General features: G+C 46.5%; 1 protein-coding gene across 3 annotated transcripts in view; it reads right to left on the bottom strand.

Annotated features, from left to right (window-relative positions):
* LOC142803735 (2',3'-cyclic-nucleotide 3'-phosphodiesterase-like) overlaps positions 1 to 16945 on the bottom strand; it is an 89153-nt gene extending 72208 nt beyond the window's left edge. Inside the window, exons 1-2 of one of the 3 annotated variants that reach the window (XM_075889576.1) lie at positions 16667 to 16944; positions 8942 to 9189 (exon numbers count right to left, since the gene is read on the bottom strand). In XM_075889576.1, coding sequence (XP_075745691.1) covers positions 8942 to 8973 — 32 coding nt within the window. In that variant the 5' untranslated portion in view covers positions 8974 to 9189; positions 16667 to 16944. Of the gene's footprint in view, positions 1 to 8941; positions 9240 to 16666 lie in introns of all 3 variants that reach the window. The other 2 variants (XM_075889575.1, XM_075889578.1) reach the window with 2 other exon arrangements.
* Positions 16946 to 21433: the final 4488 nt, after the last annotated feature.

Raw genomic sequence — 21433 nt, 5'->3', positions numbered from 1 at the left:
TAGAGGTTGCCCGCAACAAGACGAGGACCTTTAAGTTCATCGACTGGGACTTGTTCCGAGCCAACCGCTCCGAGCGCGCCCTTTCCCCGGATGCGGACCTAGACTCTTGGTGCGACGGGTTAAAAGAAGATGTGGCCAGCGCCACCAAAGAGGTGACAACCGATCTGGAGGTGGACAGGATGGACAGTAGGCTCGCGCATCTGTTGGAAGCCAAGCAGGCACTGCTCGCGAGATGGAAGACTCAGCGCCATAACGGAAGACTGCGCAAGAAAATGTCCGAAATCAACAAAACGGTAGGAGATCATTGCAAGGTCTTATGCAAGCAGCAATGGGATGAGCTCTGTGATTCTATGGAGGGCCAACTCAAGACCGGTAAAAGCTGGAGACTCCTCACACACCTACTGCACGACGGCAACACCAAGTCCAATCAGAAGAGAGCTTTGGCGAAAGCTGTCCATTTGGCCACCGACTCAACTCCAGATGAGGCGATCACGGAGAAGCTCATAGACAAGTACCTGGCGGCCACGGACGATCCGGTACCTCCCCAGTTTCCCGACTACGAGGGGCGCGACGCGCCATCGATGGACGAGGACTTCACCGTGGCTGAGGTCAAGCGGGTTCTCGCATCCCTCAATAGCAGATCCGCCCCTGGGCCAGATGGGGTAACCAACAAAATGCTCAAGCACCTCGACGACGACTCGATCGAATTTCTTACAGAAAAGATCAATGAAATCTGGCGAAGCGGTCTCATTCCCAAGAGCTGGAAAGCGGCCTGCACAGTACTGATACCCAAGCCGGGTAAGGCACCGAGCATCGAGAATCTTAGGCCAATCTCGTTGACGTCGTGCGTCGGGAAGGTGGCCGAACACGCCATGCTCAACCGCCTCACTGACCACCTCGAGTCTAACGAATGCTATACCCACAACATGATTGGCCTTCGGTCGGGGCTCTCGACTCAGGACGCCATGAAGCTGATCAAGCACCAGGTCATTGACTCCGGCTCCGCCGACACCAAGGCGATTCTTGGATTGGATTTGGAAAAGGCTTTTGACAACATATCACACGCCTTTATTCTCAAGAGCTTGTCTGAGTTTCACGTCGGCAAGCGGGCGTACAATTTTGTGCGCTCCTTCCTTTCGTCGCGGTCCACAAGACTGAAGATTGACGATTTTTTGACCCACGAAATTACCCTTGGGCCAAAAGGGACACCTCAGGGGGCGGTGATCTCCCCGACGCTGTTCAATATCTGCATGATCAACCTGTCGAGGGCCTTGAACAAAATCCCGAACATTAACCACACGATCTACGCAGACGACATCACCATCTGGTGCCTCAGCGGATGTGAGGGTCAGGTCGAGAGTGCTTTGCAAGAGGCCATCGATGTGACGGAGCGCTATCTCATCCCCACCGGGCTAAGGTGCTCGCCCGCTAAGTCCGAGCTCTTACTGTATAAGAAGAGGCCCAGAGGCGGTTCTCACCGGTCCTGGAAGCCAGCAATGGAGAGCCACATTACGTTACTCACCGGTAACGGCTCCCCAGTTCCGCGGGTGGACACTATCAGGGTCCTTGGAATGTTTATCGAGTCTAACGGAGCCAATGGAGCCGCCGTCAAACGCATTTGTTCCAAGACCGAAAGCGCCCTCAGACTGATTCGAAGAATCGCTAACAGGCACCGCGGAATCAGGGAGGACAATCTGATCCGGATTATCCACGCATTCGTGCTATGCCACCTCGCTTATTCGGCGGCTATGCACAACTGGCTCGTGTCGGAGCGCAACAAAATCAATGCCCTAATCAGAAGAGTCTTCAAGCTGGCCCTTGGCATTCCCGTTCGAACGCACACGGAAGACCTCCTGAAGTTGGGAATCCACAACACGTTCGAAGAAATTGTCGAAGCCCAAGAGTTTGCACAGTTTTTCAGACTGTCTGGCACCCCAGCGGGTAGAACCATACTCGGCATGCTGGGACGAAACCCCACGGTTGTCGGTCCTGACGCTGTGAAGCTGCCCAACGACGTAAGATCCAAGATCCAGATTGCGCGGATGCCGCGCAATATGCATCCAACCTACAACGAAGCACGAAGACGAGCCAGGGGTAAATCTCTGCTCGCCAGTGCCCGCTTGGACAAGGATCGAGCCTGCTTCGTCGATGCTGCTTCGTACATTCAAGAAGAAGCCTTCTCCTCAGAGGTCGTCGACTGTGATTGCAGAGTCATCAGCTGCGCTACCATCCGCACTTCTAGTTCCATCGTTGCAGAGCAGGTTGCCATTGCTCTTGCATTGACGGACGGTGTACATGACACAATTTATTCAGACTCCAAGGCCGCTATCAAGGCCTTCCAGATGGGCATGGTGGCTCCCCAGGTCCTACAGATTATTCAAAAAGTCAAATACCTCAAAAATCACTCATTGGTCTGGTTTCCTGCACACCTTGGAACCATTGAGGGTACCTCGCTCAATCCCAACGAGGAGGCGCACTCGGCTGCACGAGGTTTGACTGACCGTGTGCCGGGTAACGCGTCATCTCCTGGGCGACCTGAGCCTCTCTGCTCGTACAACGAGATATGCAAGCACCACTATCTGTCAAGAAGACTGCTGCCTCTACCACACTCCTCGCTATGCAGGGCCCAAGCTGTTACTCTCCGACTGCTACAAACAAACACTTACACGAGCCCTGCGGCACTGCACACAATGTACCCTGAACGGTTTCCAAGCCCGGACTGCCCCCTGTGTGGTGGTTATGCGGACTTCGAGCATGTACTGTGGGGCTGCGCCTCTGCCGGTCCCCCTTTTACCCAAGAGGAAATGAAGCGACTCATTAAGGCCCAGGACCAGACCTCTCAAATACTGGCTGTCCAGAGGGCCCGCGCGAGGGCCGTCAGGTTTAACCTGATGGTCCCCGAGTGGGCCTAGCCAGGTGACGCTGAGTTTACTCGCGTCTATTGTGGACCGAATAAAGTTGTTTCACTCACTCACTCACTCACTCACTCACTGACCGTTAGCTTTATTAAATGCGAAGCATTTCTTAGCGAACTTCGGCGACTTTGAGCGTCTCTATCTATCTATCTATCTATCTATCTATCTATCTATCTATCTATCTATCTGTCTGTCTGTCTATCTATCTATCTATCTATCTGTCTGTCTGTCTGTCTGTCTGTCTATCTGTCTATCTGTCTGTCTGTCTGTCTGTCTGTCTGTCTGTCTGTCTGTCTGTCTGTCTGTCTGTCTGTCTATCTATCTATCTATCTATCTATCTGTCTGTCTGTCTGTCTGTCTGTCTGTCTGTCTGTCTGTCTGTCTGTCTGTCTGTCTGTCTGTCTGTCTGTCTGTCTGTCTGTCTGTCTGTCTGTCTGTCTGTCTGTCTGTCTGTCTGTCTGTCTGTCTGTCTGTCTGTCTGTCTGTCTGTCTGTCTGTCTGTCTGTCTGTCTGTCTGTCTGTCTGTCTGTCTGTCTGTCTGTCTGTCTGTCTGTCTGTCTGTCTGTCTGTCTGTCTGTCTGTCTGTCTGTCTGTCTGTCTGTCTGTCTGTCTGTCTGTCTGTCTGTCTGTCTGTCTGTCTGTCTGTCTGTCTGTCTGTCTGTCTGTCTGTCTGTCTGTCTGTCTGTCTGTCTGTCTGTCTGTCTGTCTGTCTGTCTGTCTGTCTGTCTGTCTGTCTGTCTGTCTGTCTGTCTGTCTGTCTGTCTGTCTGTCTGTCTGTCTGTCTGTCTGTCTGTCTGTCTGTCTGTCTGTCTGTCTGTCTGTCTGTCTGTCTGTCTGTCTGTCTGTCTGTCTGTCTGTCTGTCTGTCTGTCTGTCTGTCTGTCTGTCTGTCTGTCTGTCTGTCTGTCTGTCTGTCTGTCTGTCTGTCTGTCTGTCTGTCTGTCTGTCTGTCTGTCTGTCTGTCTGTCTGTCTGTCTGTCTGTCTGTCTGTCTGTCTGTCTGTCTGTCTGTCTGTCTGTCTGTCTGTCTGTCTGTCTGTCTGTCTGTCTGTCTGTCTGTCTGTCTGTCTGTCTGTCTGTCTGTCTGTCTGTCTGTCTGTCTGTCTGTCTGTCTGTCTGTCTGTCTGTCTGTCTGTCTGTCTGTCTGTCTGTCTGTCTGTCTGTCTGTCTGTCTGTCTGTCTGTCTGTCTGTCTGTCTGTCTGTCTGTCTGTCTGTCTGTCTGTCTGTCTGTCTGTCTGTCTGTCTGTCTGTCTGTCTGTCTGTCTGTCTGTCTGTCTGTCTGTCTGTCTGTCTGTCTGTCTGTCTGTCTGTCTGTCTGTCTGTCTGTCTGTCTGTCTGTCTGTCTGTCTGTCTGTCTGTCTGTCTGTCTGTCTGTCTGTCTGTCTGTCTGTCTGTCTGTCTGTCTGTCTGTCTGTCTGTCTGTCTGTCTGTCTGTCTGTCTGTCTGTCTGTCTGTCTGTCTGTCTGTCTGTCTGTCTGTCTGTCTGTCTGTCTGTCTGTCTGTCTGTCTGTCTGTCTGTCTGTCTGTCTGTCTGTCTGTCTGTCTGTCTGTCTGTCTGTCTGTCTGTCTGTCTGTCTGTCTGTCTGTCTGTCTGTCTGTCTGTCTGTCTGTCTGTCTGTCTGTCTGTCTGTCTGTCTGTCTGTCTGTCTGTCTGTCTGTCTGTCTGTCTGTCCACTTACAACTTTAGCTCTCCTGCCAGTTTCTATAATTCGATAATGGCATCGATACCAAACTTGGTATAGCATAACATGACCGCATGAAGAACATATTTGTTTAGTCATAACATAAAAATCATGACAAGTATGTCATGAATATCATGATTTGCATTTCATGGTCTTGCAGCTCTTGCGGTGGTTTCCATCACATGGCATGTCGCAAAACTTGTATGGTATGACATGATTGCATGGCGAACACAAGCAAATGACCCTAACATGAAAATCATGACATGCGTGTTACGTAACAACATGACTACATGTCACGCTCATGATGCACTTGCGGCCGTTTCATTAGCTTCACATGTACCAAACACAGTATTACGGGACAAGAATGGATGAGGAAGGTATATGACTGGTGCAAACATGATAAACATGGGATGAGTGTCATGTAACTACATGACTGCATGCTACGCTCATTATGTGCTCGCGGCCGTTTCATTAGCTTCACATGTACCAAACACAGTATTACGGGACAAGAATGGATGACGAAGGTATGATACTGGTGCAAACTTGATAAACACGACATGCGTATCATGTAACAATATGACTACATGCTACGCTTATGAAGCGCTTGCGGCCGTTTCACTAGCTTCACATGTACCACACTTGGTATTACGTGATGCAAACGGATGACAGAGGTAAATGACACATTCACACATGATAATAACGACATGCGTGTCATGTGTCAACATGACTACATGCAACACTGATGACAAGCTCGCGGCCGTTTCGCTAGCTTCACATATGCCAAATTTGGTATTACGTGATGCCAATAGATGACGAAGGCATGTGAGTGGTGCAAATGTGATAATGCGTGTCATGTGAGAACATGACTACATGCCACAGTCTAGGTGCCAATACATTTCGACGTGACGCGGTGCACGTGCTCGCCGGCGTTCATTTCGTCGCGACGCACGCCAGGCACCGGTCCTGCGATATACTCACAGGCACTCACCGTGCTGCGTTGCTTTGACGCATGCGCGTTTCAGCGCGTCCCACGTCCCTCTGTCACGAAAAGAGGGAGACATAGTGTTGTCTGAGTAATACATCGACGCGAAATGCAGCATGTTGCATTTCTCGCCGGTTGCCGTCAGGTCGCACCGACGGACGCTGGTATCGCCTGGCGTCCATCTAGCGCCTGGCGTCAGGCTAACGTAGCGTCGCTGTGCCCAGCATGCGCACGCGTCAACGCTACATTGGAGTACATTGGGCGCTCGTGGCCGTTTTGCTAGCTTCACATATACCAAATTTGGTGTTACGTGACATCAATGAATGACGAAATATATGACAGGTGCAAACATGATAATCCTGACACGCGTGTTATGTAAGAACATGACAACATACCAAGCTCATAACGTGCTCACGGCCATTTCGCTAGCTTCACAAATACTAAATTTGGTGTCACGTGACGTGAATAGATGATTAAGGTAAACGACACATCCAAACATGATAATCATGACACGGAAGTCATGTACGGCATCATTTACCTCCACCTCGTAACGTTGTGCTGATTTTGAAATGACATTCGTGCTTCGCATATCATCGATTGCGACTGTACGTGGGATCTGCCAATTTCTTTTTATTCTACGGCGTCTTTAGATATCGCAGTAATCAGTCTGATTCCCCCTGCACGACAAAGGTCTGCAGGTGTTTAACTATAGCCATAGATAAAACTCGGTCTGCAGGTGTTTAACTATAGCCATAGATAAAACTCATGTGTCCACGGGATGGACTCAACTTAGCGAATGAGAAGAGAGAGCAGCACTGTTGCAACAGAACTTACAGAAGATGAGGTATAATGACAGGATGCACGAACTCGTTAAGGCGGGAACAAACAGCGCTATAGACACGGGACGTTGACAGAACAACAGACGTGAGCGCCCAGTCTATCGTTGTCACCGTCCCGCCATTTCTTCCCGTCATAACTAAGTACAGAGAGCGCGGTCCACTGTGGAAGGGAACGTTGGAGCCCGTGGCTGACGGCAGCTTGGTGCCACCGCAGGAAGGCCGCAATGAGTTTTGCGCATGCGCAGTAAGCTCTGAGAGTGGCGTCCTTTCGTAGCATGAACGGTTCGTTTCGCGACGCTTTGAAGTGCAGAACAGCGCCGCAAAAGGCCTGATCTCAGGAATTCGTGGCAGAGCGTCGGCGTGTGCTTTTTTCACGTGGCACCGAGCCCTCTCCTATATGGAGAGAGTGGGTGCGCAGCTTCGCGTAGCTACACACCCACTCTCTCTACAGGGAAAGGGTGCGGCGCCGCGTTGAAAGGCCACGCGCCGCTGCGCTGCAACGGATACATGGGGTCAGACCGTGGGGAAAGCCTGACCACACGTGGGCGTTGCAGCCCGTCAGCGTGTGACTTTCTGACGCGGCGCCATGCCCTTTCCCTATAGAGAAAGAGGGCGCCTGGTTGCGCGATGCTGTGCGCCCACTCTCTCCGTAGAGAATAAGTGTGGCGCCGCGATAAGGCTTTAAAGGCATCACCACGCGCACCTGTTGCAGCGCGTGGAATACTGACGCGACCTCGCGCCCGCAGCGTCACGTGTCCACGCGCCCTCTCTCTTTTTTCTATCGGGAGAAAGGGGACTGCACGCTGATGCGCTGCAACGGGTACATGTGGCCAGGCCTTAACAACGCCTACTATGCCTGCACCTCGTGGCCTACACAAAACCCGTAGCAACCAACCTCCGGCGGCGGCGGGGCCAAGAAACCGCCACAGACTCCGATGCTCCCGTAAAGGGCTCCTAACACCCCGCGTTCAAAGAGAGAGGAGTGGCTTCTTTCTCACGTTCGGGACTCTTCCTACAGGCGATATCTCTTTCTCGCCACGTGTATCTTAAATGTTGGTGTACTAGTCCAGCAGTTAGCATTAAGCGTATCGAAATTTCGCCCCGGTCAGCGGCAGTTACATCTCCGCTTGCGCAGTCGGAAATGCACTAAGTGATAACAGTTGATAGAGCACGATGATAATGCGAGACAAAATGAACTGGCGGCCGATTACATGGCAAGGTATTGTAGGAGACAATTCACATATTATATTTAGCCAATACGGATCAATCGAATATAGGCACCGGAATGACGTCAAGGAAATCACTGTTCGTGCATCACGAAGTGCGAAAGCAAGACGAGAACCGTCAGTAAAAAGAAATGCCTTCGTTTTTTTAGTTTGTATTTTCATAGGCAAATTAGGGGCCCTTTAAAGGTGTATACTGACATGAACTTAGCAATTTTATGTACTTTTGCTCGAAACGGAGAAACTCGTATCGAGAACTCTGAAAGAAGTATCATGCATGGTGCCTCCGAACAAATTGTATATATGAAACCAGCGAACTTTGTTGATTCGTCATAACATCCATTACAGTGGAGCTGGTTTGCACATGCCCGAGCGACAGAACTTTACAATAGAAGAACATTCCCCACATGTTTGCTGGCTAAGGTAGCCACATGTTTGCTGGCTAAGAGGCATAAAACTGCAAGCTAACGAAATGAAAACTTACAGTGTTCCTATGCATTCACCTGAGATGACTGGAAGGCTAAAGCCCCTTCATCATATTATTCTTCCCAGTCATTGTATTGAACATCCTCTACCACCCTTTAAGATGTTTCTGCCCCTGTAAGGTGATTTTCTTGCTGCCTCAAGGATCGCACGCACTGCAAGCATAGTGCACTTCAGCTGGTTGTGCATTGCCTTCGAGATCGGCCCACCATCCACCAAGCAAAGATGACATGTGATGACGTCATCGTGTAACGTTACGTCATGGGACATCATGGGGATGTCAAGATGGCTCCTTGATGGCGTTACAAATATTGGTCATCGGTGGCGTTATGACGACGTCATATGGTGGCGTATTCACGTGATTTTGCATCACTTACGTTGACACAGAGGCTGAGAGACGCCGACGATATATTTTTGTGTTTGATGAGGCATCTAAGGCTTTCGCTTTAAAAATCTCATTTTGTGATGTTTCAAAATCGTGTCAGTGTCCCTTTAACAATGGACCGCTGTAGGCCAACCAGCCCAGTTAAGCTGTGTTCACACGACATACGAAATCGCGATTCAACCCCGGGGATTGCGTATTACGTCACCATACGTCACCCGTTCCCGATTCTCCACATCAGTCCGCGCGCAGCTATTCGTGAAACGACGGCTGTCCAAATCACAGTTGGGATCCTTGGGGAGCAATGCCGAAATCCTCGCTTGTAGCGTGAATTCTCCCCTGTCGTGTGAATAATGCTGGCTGCGGAAGATCAGAATCACGTCACATGTCACGTGAGTGATACGTCCGCGAATATGTCGGTCGTGTGAATACTCACTTGCTGAGGCAGATGTCGTGGGACTCGCGCATGGTGACAGTGTTTCTCTCGGGGGCCACGGGCGAACTGAACAGCTTGTCCGACCAGTAGGAGCGGCACTCCGGGTACAGCTCCTCCAGCTCGGCGGCCACGATGTTCTTTCCCGAACCGGGAGGACCGCGCACCAGGAAGAGCAGGCGCCCATGGGTGCGCAGGAAGTCCAGCGTCGCCTCGTGCTTCAGGCAGGGAGCATCCACGCGCTCCAGCAACTGCGTCGTGTCCGTTGGACAGTCGGCGCCTCCGACGTCACTCGACCCCGCTGCCATGAGCCGAAGCCATACGTACGTATATATATATATATATATATATATATATATATATATATATATATATATATATATATATATATATATATAACTTGAAGGGAAGGCACAACAGGTCCGGGTATTTTCTATATTGAATTAACTTGCAGATAGCACATAAGAAAAGGATCGTATTTACTAACGTTTCGGCCGTGGCACGGCCCTCTGATGTGTGTGTGTATATATATATATATATATATATATATATATATATATATATATATATATATATATATATATAGAGAGAGAGAGAGAGAGAGAGAGAGAGAGAGAGAGAGGATGTTTCACGAAATGTGTCGAATATTCTTTAAAAATTACAGAAAGGAGGTATCTGTGTGCTACTTGCGGCGTTGCCTTTCTGTGGCAGATGGCATCTTCAGATGGGTACAAACATTATTTACAGCAGTGATTATAGAAATTAACACAATTAACTTTTTAAACAGAGGTAATAGCCGGTTTAGTCGAATGGGCGAATTCCTACGAATTTCCTTCCTACGAATCTGTCCAAAGCCACTATGAAATTTTGGAAAAACGGCCACTGGTAATCACCGTGGAGCGATGCAATCTGACCAATTTAGCAGGGGGAAAGGTAAACCGACGCACCAAACAGCAAATCTACCATTCACTTCGACAACACCTTCAATGACGACACTGTTTCCTTCGCATTGGGGGAAAAAGATAAGCGAGCTTGATAAGCGGCCTCGAAGCGAAGTGTTTATATTGATGGTTGATAACGGCGATAAGTCTTACTGACTTAAGAGGGGAGCGCAAAGTATGCCCCATACATTTCATTTCACCTAAAGGGGCGGGGGGGAGTGGGCGCGGTGATAGATAGATAGATAGATTTATTTCCAGAAATACAAAGATTCTGGCGGATACCATCGACTAAAAGCTGTTGTCAAACAGCTTGACGGGGTCGATGGTCCGTTACAAGGCATATGTGGCAAATGTACACAACAATATCTGAAATTATTGAAAAACAATGAAAACAAAAATTCCATGCAGAAGAAGACAGGAAATCATACACAATTTGCTCTGACAAGTGAATCATAGAAAACAATAATAGTAATACGTTAAGTCATCACATGTTAACAAAGAGAGTCCTGAGTTCCTTGGCTGAGAAGCACTTGACGTCTTTGTATTTATTTAAAATATGCGGCAAGTTGTGCTCTAATGATTGTAGCCTATAGTTATTGCGAAATCTAGGAACATACCACATGTCACTGTTTCTAGTATTGGCGGAAGTGATTCTAGGTGTCAACGATGCAGTAGACGCAAGAAAATTATGAAGATATTTTTTAGAGAAATAAAAGGAATAAAGTAGGCGAAAAGTGTAAAGATGTTCTATTTTAATGATTCTATGATTTAGGAAAGCTGGCCGTGTTGTCTCTAAGAAGCCCATATTGTCAATGTGCCGAATCATCCTTTTTTGCAGAAAAAATAATTTCATAATGTTTGTTTTCCCAGTAGTCCCCCAGACTAAGCTACAATAACTTAAATGAGAAAAGAATAGAGCATAATAAATGTTAAGTTTTGCTTTCGGTGGAAGAAGATACCTACATCTAGATAAAGCACCTGTTATAGCTGACAGTTTTTTACAGATATTTTCTACGTGTTTATCCCAAGTAAGATGCGAAGAAAAAGTAACGCCTAGTAATTTATGTTCATCAACAATTTGAAGTTCTTTACCAGCAAATAATAACGTTTGTTGGCAAGTCAGAGATTTGTTTTTAGCGCGAAATAACATTACTTTAGTTTTTGTAGGATTTATTTTAAGGCAGTTAGCAATCGACCATTGAGATAACTTAACCAGTAGATCGTTGCATTGTCTTATTAATTTCTGTGAATCCGGACCAGAAACAAGAAGTGTAGTGTCATCCGCGTATATGATAAATTGAACAGAGGTGGTAATATTAGTAATGTCATTAACATAGACATTAAAGAGCAGCGGACCTAATACACTACCCTGTGGTACACCGTTTATTATGGGAAGAAAACATGATTTTTCGTCTCTTATGCAAACAGATTGTTTGCGATCAGTTAAATAAGACTCGAATAATGTTAATGGAATACCTCTTAGGCCATTCTGTGATAATTTCCACAGTAGAATTTTGTGATTTATGCAATCGAAGGCTTTACTAAAATCAATGAAGAGCGCCAAGGTGAAAAGATTTCTCTCAATATTTTTCAGTACAAATTCCTTGAGTGTGAGCAGAGCGGTTTCCGTTGACCTGCCTTTACGGAAGCCGAACTGGGCATCAGATAGAACACTGTGTCTGTCAAAAAAACTTGAAACACGCGAAAAAATAATCTTTTCTAAGCCTTTGGAAAATACTGGAATTATTGAAATTGGTCGATAATTTGACGTATCATTTCTGTCACCTCCTTTAAAAATAACAGTTACCCTACTCATTTTCATTTTTTCTGGGAAAATTCCATACTGTAAAGCCAAATTAAAGATGTGTGTTAAAGCTGGAGCAATGTATTCTAATACATACTTCACAGGCTTTATCTGTATGTCATCTATATCGAGAGCTTTACTATTCTTAAGATTCTTAAATGTGGTAAATACTTCATATTCATTAGTGGGATTTAAAAATAAGCTATTAGGAGTGGAAAGAAACGATGATGTATTTGGTGGAGCTTGTTGTGGCTGTTGTACCGCGCTTATGCTTGCAAAGTACTCATTAAAGTGATTAGCAAGTGCTAAACCAGAGATTTCGGTTTTATTGTGGATTAACTTCTCCGGCGCGGCAGAATGTTTCTCGCGACCAAGAACCTTATTTATTATGTTCCACAAGATATCAGGATGTTTACCCGTGGCGTCTGTAAACATACGCTCATGATAAGCAATCCTGGCACGCCTGAGTTGCGCATTCAGTTTGTTTCGATACTTTTTAAACATTATCAGCACCTCAGGCGAACGTGTAGCAAGAAAACTATGGTACAATTTATCTTTGTGTTTTATCATTTTAAAAAGTTCTTGCGTAATCCAGGGTTTTCTTATCTTTCTAGTCTGTCTCAATTTCTTGAAAGGAAAATGTAGATTGTAAATTTGCAGGAACGCAGAAAGAAACTTCGAATACGCGACATTTACATCACTTATTTCATATAAGAAAGACCAGTCATATTTGGAAATATCATGCTTAAAAAGATCCATGTTTTTCTCGCTTAAATCTTGTATTGCGAACACATTTGATTTAGAAAAAGTGTTTTTAGCATTCGCACAATACGTCATAAATACAGGGCAATGATCACTGACGTCTGATGTCACTGTTCCAGTATGCTCTACTACAGTGTCAATATTCGTAATCAGAATGTCAAGACATGTAGACGAAGACAGTGTTACACGAGTTGGGGTGTTAATTAGGTTGACAAAGCCACCAGAACTAAGTCTATGTGTAAAATCTACTGAGACAGCACTGTTTACAAGAAAATTTATGTTAGTGTCTCCCCCGCATACAAGTCTAAATTCGTTAGCAGCAACATATTCCAGTAAATTATCAAAGAAACTCATAAATTTGAAAACATTTCCATTAGGCGGGCGATACACCACCGAAATTATGTCAGACAAATGTTGAAGTGTTAACATTTCATAGTCGCAAGTTGTTTTACAAAAATCTGCTAAGAGTTCATATTTTTGTCCTGATGCAATATAAATTGCAACGCCACCTCCACGTTTATCAATTCGATTTAAAACGTAATCAGCATAGCCATCTAGGTACAGCCGAGAATTGCTGTCCTGATACCATGTTTCTGTTAGCATGATGATATCGAACTTAAAACAGAACAGATTTAACAAGTTGCTAATATTTTCTTGTTTATTGGCTGCTGATCGAGCATTCAAGTGCAGCACGGAAGTACTGGAATTTTTTTGAAAGTGTAATTGATGCGGTAAGATGAAATCGTGATATTCCATGGTGGTTCTTAGGAAGTGGTTTGTGTGGTACCAGAAGTAATTGAAGTAATCTTAGCAAGATCACGTTCTTCCGAGATCTGCACAACATCACCACCATCATTTTCCCTTGCATAGATTTTTCCGTTGCTGCTCCATACAGATTTCCATTTGTGCTCATATTTCCTTTTCACTGCCATACCAAGCAGCCTCTTTAGTGATGGGCAAAGATGCTCGTTCACGTAAACGGGACAAGTGGATTCTAACCCCAAGTCTCTGTTTGTGATCCTTGTTTTCTTTGCTTTTTTCAGAGCAGCGTCGCGTTTAGCTCTGGATTTAAACTGTACAATGATGCTTGTTTTCTCTGGGTTGCGAGTTGGAACACGGTGACAACACTCGACGTCAGATGAACTGATAGGCTCATGAATTGCCTTGCCTATTTCAGACAGAATAGTAGAAAGGTCCTCATTTTCTTTCTTGACGACACCCTGGATTTCGAGGTTCGTATTTCGCGAGTATTGCTCCGAATTCGTTAGCCTCCTTTCAAGTTCTGATGCTTTTTTTTCCAATGCTGCACATTTTGTGCGTAGTTCATCATTTTCCTTCGCCAGACTAGTATTCTTTGAAATTTCAGAAGCAAGGTTCTGTTTCAGTTCTTCGACCGATTCAAGCGAGAAGTCAATGCTCTGGCTCATCTGGCGTTGCTCAGTGCGCACATCCCGTATCTCATTCCTGAGATCACGCTCCAGTGATTCTTTGAAAAACTTGAATTCCTGCCTAATTTCTTTAAGCAATTCAGTCCTCATTTCTTCTTTGAGCTTCGCTAGTTCCTTAGCCATATCAATAAGCCTAATATTCAGTAACAAGCGCGCAAAACAGGCAAAAAATCACAAAATCAAAAAATTGAAAACTTGGCAGTGGTGACGACACCATATAAATGTAACTGTACAAAACTGCACTAACCTGTAGTGAAACAAGCAGCGAAATTCAGTAGAGTGTCTAGCAGCGTAGTCACCACTGCCAAGTGAAAGAACGGGTGGCCGGTAGTCTGCTTTTATAGCAAGGTGGTATCACAAGATGCCGAGTGATTGCCGAGTGCTGATGATAGGCCACACGCCTCCTGGTGGCAGCCAGTCCTAGGAAGATCGTTCAGTGCTTTCGCTGACCACGGCGATTGCACGTGTTGAAGATCGCTTCTTCCGTCGGTATGCAGCTCCGGTTCAAACGGCTATCTGTAGTGAAACAAGCAGCGAAATTCAGTAGAGTGTCTAGCAGCGTAGTCACCACTGCCAAGTGAAAGAACGGGTGGCCGGTAGTCTGCTTTTATAGCAAGGTGGTATCACAAGATGCCGAGTGATTGCCGAGTGCTGATGATAGGCCACACGCCTCCTGGTGGCAGCCAGTCCTAGGAAGATCGTTCAGTGCTTTCGCTGACCACGGCGATTGCACGTGTTGAAGATCGCTTCTTCCGTCGGTATGCAGCTCCGGTTCAAACGGCTATCTGTAGTGAAACAAGCAGCGAAATTCAGTAGAGTGTCTAGCAGCGTAGTCACCACTGCCAAGCATACTGATAAACATACCACCCCTGATAAACATACTCCCCCTCCCCTCCCCGAAGGGAATCCCGGCGCATAACTTTCAGGTAAAGGCTGCGCTGTAAAGTTGATGACGTTTTCCCTGTAATGCGCTTTCCCTGCGTCAGTCCAGTTTTTCGTCCTCACCTCGCCGCGGCTGCTGACCCGCAGGTCACGGGATCGAATCCCGGCTGCGGCGGCATTTTTGATGGAGGCGAAAATGCTGTAGGCCTGTGTGCTCGAATTTAAACTCAGTTTATTCAGAGAAGAAGTTATATACCAGAAAGATTGGAAAGGGAAACAACTGGGGAGACACCTGATCAAAGTGGAACCTTCTCCCCAGTTGTTTCCCTTTCCCATCTTTCCGGTATATTTCTTCTCTGAATAAACTGAGTTTCAGTCTGCGCTTGTTCGTCTCTCCTCTTGTGTCCTGTTGGTTTGCGCTTCCAATTATTCCATCATGCGCTGATAGACCTTTTAGAAAAACACACACGCAGTTGTAACGGAAGTCTGAGGCCTCCATTGCGCAACCGTTGAGCAATGAGCGATGGATGCACTACATCCATCACTGACGGCGCTGTTTCAAGGACAGGCGAGTTTACAAGCCGACGCCGTCGCGATATCGGTTTACGCCTGCTCGGTTTGCCGCACGTTCTTCGATGCGCCGTCTGACAAAAACAGGAAACGCGAGGCACCGGTGGATAAAAACTCGCACGGTCCCTTCAGCGCTCTTGCGAGGCGACTCGAGTGCAAATCCACCTGCATGTTTTTTCCGTTTTTCCCCTCCTTAGTCGATGTATTCATAATTCAAGTACATAATCAAGCGATGCGCTATACAACTTCACAAGCTAACTGTAGAGCATTTAGGACACCAGCACCGTCATTCAGAATTATACGTGTATACAGAACTAAGGAAATCAAACGTTTATATAATAAACAGATTTGTATTTATTACCCCGAGTGCATATACTGGCGAGACTGTTAAGGAACTTGTTCGTGAATTTTTTTGAAGGAAACAGTAAGAAACACCAAACTATCCAATAATGAGTACTTTATACACTTAACCATTCCACACACGCACCTTTTTTCGTGAAAAATACACCTTAAAATCGCGCGCACGTTAGGTTTGAGCATAGACGTTTCAACTGGCCCATAGCTGTACTGTTTGTTTTCGGGTCATATAAATCAGGCGCGCGTTGGAATGAGGTAAATATGGTATGCTTAGTTAGCACCTGGTTTAGGTTGCACAGCGTTTTGTACCTCTGTCTGTTTGTCCGTGGTTCTGAAGTATGGTGCTTCGTGTCCAGAAGGAAAAGTTAACAATTCAGGGCGCTAAGTTTGTGGAGAAGCAGTAAGCTGTCACTGTACATAGAGACAATGAGTAAAATTCGAAATAAAATAGAGGCCAGACGGCAATGAGTAGTTCACTTTCACCTTTTTGTTAACTTAATTGCGCCTTTCATATCAAGTCCTGCGATTCTCCAGGGCTTTTTATCGTGCGCATTAATGCCCCCCACTCCTTTCTCCCACGTCGTTACTCGCACAAAGGTCTTATCTTTAGGATGAAACGTATACCCTGCAAGCTTAGATACGCATGTTAGTAAATGCACACAAGCTCTTCCTTATGTGTCATAGAGTATCAGCAATTAACAATGCACCTCTACTTTGAATTGCTACCCGAGGATTATCTTGGATGAAAAACACCGAATAAGTTGCAAGGGTGACCGAATTTCGAATTTACCGCCTTCCGATTAGGTGCTGTTGGCGGTAAAACCGAGGTAAGACGACACGTACCAATAAAAACCATGCACAGTATCCACGACTAAGTTATCGGTTATCGTTCAGTGGTTCATGCGAATCGGCGTGACACAAGACAGTCGCACCCCAGCGTTCTTTCAGCGAGGCGCAAACTCACCTTGCATGCTTTGCACTTGCAGCTGAACGAGTTGAACGTTCTGTTCTTGTAGGCCTTCTCTGTTGCGGCACGAGTTGAACGGCCGGGTATGTGTATTCGAAGCAGAAAACTTCGTTTTCGTCAGACCCTACGAACGAAAGTCACGAACTACTTATCAAAGGACCGCAAAAGAAATGTCACTACCGATGCTGCCGACGGTACACCGTGATCGCGGTGTTTCTGTGTTTAGAGAAACGAAACCACCCAGCACGAAACCCAACGTTGCCAAGGCGAAAATCTGGTTTGCTGCAAAAATTAGTCGCTATGAATTACTTAGCGCTGCTATCGCATGCGATTTTGAATGAATAAAAAAAATGGTCGGTTTAGGTTTACGCGCGTCGGACAAGCCGGGCCACGGAGGAAAGAAAGGTGAGCCGGGCACACGTAGCCTTCACAGTAGTATATAGTTTATTGCGCAATCATACATGAGAGCTTGTACGATTACAATGCATTTTCGGACCGTTTCACGCGGATGTGCTGACGTTGACTTCAAGAGGTGCATTTTCATTCACGACCAAAAAATCCTTCAATAGACGGTTTCGGTGTTTGTAAACAAACTGGCTCGCGCCGTACGGCCCAACGTTACTAGAATAGCTTCAGTTGTAAAACTCTCCGCCGGCGCTCCTGGTGCCGGTGTCTCCACTCCTCTGCCCGCCGCCAGATGACGGCACCGCTCCATCTTGCTCCGCAGCAGACGCTCCGCCGCAGCCGGCTGCGGCCTAAATCCCTCGCGGACGGAGTGTTTGTGGCTGTTTCACGCGTATTTTCACGTTTTCTGGCGTTCTGCGTTAAAGAATTTGTCATACCAGGCGAAACCGGTATTTACCCACAGCGGCTTGGTATATTTCTTCGCGTATTTCACTTCAAAACTGGGTCTCCGCCGCTGTTTCAGGAATGTAGCAGTTAGATACACGGGTACTTTTAAAGGCAATTCGATGATGCCCGCATAAAGTTTGTGAAAGTGCCAGAGGCGCCCGAAAAGTGTTTACACTCTGGCCAATTCACACTTCATTCTTTACAGGCTGGTATCGCGTGCCTGTGAAAGATGTGCGGCCGTTCGCCTGTTTCTGCCACTATCAAATGGTGGCTAATTCACTCCTGAGAAGTAATGGGAAAATATCTCCGTCCCGATTTTTAAAGCGGAGATTATATGGATACGGTTCCATGTACTTTACTGTCCGGGGACGAGGGCTCCCACTGTCTCTGAAGCGCGTGATGCGTTGGAAAAGGAATGTCCGATGTGTTTGCTAATAACACGCGGTCACCACTAAAGCCGCACGCCGATAAAAGCGGGATTTAGAACCCGAGCGTATACGGCTAATCAACAGGATATGCACCACCGTCAATATTACATTGTGACTTAGATTTTAAACCTTCTGACCCTTGGATGTGCACTTTGAGGTGATTAGAGTTAGTTACCACTATTTTCAAAGTTGTTGAAATAAAAGTGTGTGCGCGTGCGCACACGCATTTCTATATTAGAAATTATCGCCATCTACGATCACGACGAAATATTGTTCTTACCTTTCTCCTATACTCCGTATCAATCCCATGTCGTGTGTTAAAAAGCTTTCGTGGTCATCCACCTTTACGTGAATGGAAAGGTTCACGAGTTTTTTGTTCTATGTATGTTACAATGCGACTTAATGTGATTGGGGTCAGTTGTCAACTAGCTAGTGAAAACACCTTTCATTTAATCTTATTTGGGTCAATTGTCAACTAGCTTTACGATTCAGAAAACGAACAGCCCTACCGTTTAGAATCAACAACTCACGTTTTGAAATGAAATGACTTTACTTCAAAAAAAAAAAAAAACAAGCGCTATTTTATGGGAGATATTTAGGGGAAAAGGTTGTGGGTACGCTACTTGACTGGCCCTAAAATAGATGGCAGGCTGCTGCGTAGCAAGACACTTACTGACAAGGGAAAAAAATAAATAAAAACAAAGAGGAGAGAGCGAGAGAGAGGAAGCAATGCACAACTGACAGGTTACAATCCTACTACAGGTTACACAGGTTACAATCCCAGCATTTCACAAATATATATATATATATATATATATATATATATAATGTGGACATAGCTATAACACCTAAGCAAAAACAGACAAACAATGAAATTTCCTTCACACAAGCTATGTACAACATAATTTCTGGCAAAGAAAAGTGCCCCCAGGGTTGCCCAGGGTTGAAGCCTACAGCAGCTTTGCCCGCTTTTTCGCTGCCTTTACTTGAGCACTGGAACTTCAATGCTGCTCCAGAAATCTGGAGTAGAAGTGCGTGCGTGTTGCAAGGTAAAATTTAATAACTCGTGCACTGAGCTCCTGAAAGTGCAAGGAGCACCCAACACGACTAAGCGTATTTTCTGACAACTCTTCTAGAATTCTCCAGAACAGGTCGCCAAAAACCTGGTTTGACTTAGTGTGCCGCTCTATGACGCACTCGATGCCTGACAACATGCACGTTAAAGCTGCAGATGGATGCTTAAAAGCGCAAGGCACAAAAGACTTTAACTCAGTGACCTGAAAAGACCTTAACTCTCCCCTGCCGCCCGTCGACGCGGCCGGCCGCAGGGGAGAGGTAAAGCTCGATGCGACTGCAGTGCCACGAGGCGCACGGACAAGCGGCGGTTCCGCGCAGCTCCGCCGAGTTTTACAACTGAAGCCATTCTAGTAACGTTGGTACGGCCTATCTAAGCAGACTTCCGGTGCGACACTTCCGGCAATGCTTTTTCAAAGGTTCTGGTGGAGTTTTCGTGGTGTGTTTCGATTTGCTGCTCTGTTATTTCTGGTGCATTCCTTAGGATGTGTTTGCGGCAACGTCTAGCGGCTACATGAAGGGGCTCACTGCTCACGTGGCCGATTGGCGCCGCGCAAAATATCCTTCGTGGCGTTCCGATGAGCGCGGCCCCCTGCTCCGTGTTGCCTCTGATAGTGGCCGCGCCTGCAGGAGAAGCTTGTCAACGAACTTAATTGGGCCAGTTGGTTCTGCATGTCGATGTGGATGCGCTTTGAAGACGCGGACAGAGAAATCGACAGCGCACACTTGTGTTTTCTCTTTCCGCGTCTTCAAAGCGCACCCACATATATGCAGGAGAAGAGTTGCCTGATTCATAGTGAAGTTGTTCAATTCAGCTTTTCGACTAGAACTGAAAACCTTCTGTTGTGTTCTGGGTTTTCAGTTTCGGTTTCGGATTGACATGTGAGGATGCCAGGGGGCGCCGCTCTGGCATCTAAAATAAGGTCCCTAGATGAAACAAGTTTCCAAGGTAGCGACACCCTCCCTTTTCCTCCTCGCTTATTTGCCTGAAGCGCCCCCTAGAAGGTTTAAAACTTTCATCCAAAAGCGAATGTTTGGGTTCTGTTGCTACGGTGAATAGATGTAAATGAAACAAAATGGAACGAAATAAGACGTAGAATAAACAGTTATCTTTATGAACATAAACGGCACAACACAAGAGCAAGCGGGATGTGCGTTACTCAACCGGCAACGTTGTTCAGTTCTATACTTTACACCACTAGCCATGGCGTCTCGCGTGGTACATTTTAGTTCCACGGCCGCGGTATTTCGTCCAGTTCTAACTAGTCCACTTCTCCGATTGTGTTTTGTTCGTGCTGTGACACAGTGAACGTGCTTCTCTCTGGATCCTGTAAGTGGCCACAGGGCGTGGCGTTGTGACGATTGATTACAATCGGCTTGTGCACACGCAAGAAAAAAAACTACGACCAGACTGGTACGAACACTCGTCCAGCAGCACTGCGATGACGTTTTTTTTTAAATGTGCCCATTTGGACAATCGTGATGCTAAGTGATTCTGATGCGGTGCTGGGAACTTCCTGAAAAGTGAGAGTTCTACTGGTGAGGTGTCTCGAAGCAGCGCGTATCGGCTCAAGCGGGAACTGGTCAAGAGTGAAATGTTTGTGAAGGTGCGTTGATTAGAACCTACAGCTGCTCTGTATACGTGCATACCCACATGTATTTGTACCAACTGGCATGCACTAGACACGCATTAGACGCGCGCCTGGCGTTTCAATAAAAACCGACAAGTGAACTCGCTTCGCAGATCCGCGTCGAAACACGTTGACGGAGTTGCACGAAAGCATTCGCGTGAAATGGTTCATATTTGCACTTCATGGTGCGCTTCATCTCGGAAAGCACGAGGTAAGTTGAAGAGAGCAAAACCATTTTCCGTTGTTTACGGCAACGCAGCATTGCTGAAAAACGCAGATGTTGCATTGAACGAGCATGGCGAAACAATCTTGGTCGACTTAGCGCACAACGAAACGCTCCTCCTCTTCAGTTTATGTTCTGGCTACGATTTTGTCTTTGGTCACGGCGAGAATCCGGCTGGAGCCATATGCGCATGCGTACTCGTTTTGAACCTTTTGCATAATAATAAATAACACCACCAGCCATTTGCAAGATCACGTGCAAGTAATGCACCAATTACAGACGCGGATGGCAGAGAAAAAGAGGAGTAATCGAGAGTGTGAGGAGGACGGCTCGAGAACAATGAGTGACGCTACCTTGTTTCATCTAGGGACCTTAATCTAGGATTTCAAGGCGACTGTAAAATAAAGGCGGTGTGTGTTAGGTAACCGTGGAGTGCAGTTGTTGTGCTTTCTTTTAGGTAGCCTACATGAACGGCCGTTTTTAGGGTGGAGACATCTTAATAAGTACCTTCAAGAAACTCAGCCAAAACCAGCGGGCAACGGGGCACGCTGTTGCC

Source organism: Rhipicephalus microplus, chromosome 3 (genome assembly GCF_043290135.1).
Source record: "Rhipicephalus microplus isolate Deutch F79 chromosome 3, USDA_Rmic, whole genome shotgun sequence".
NCBI lineage: Eukaryota > Metazoa > Arthropoda > Arachnida > Ixodida > Ixodidae > Rhipicephalus > Rhipicephalus microplus.
This window is presented reverse-complemented; position numbering and strand designations above follow the sequence as displayed.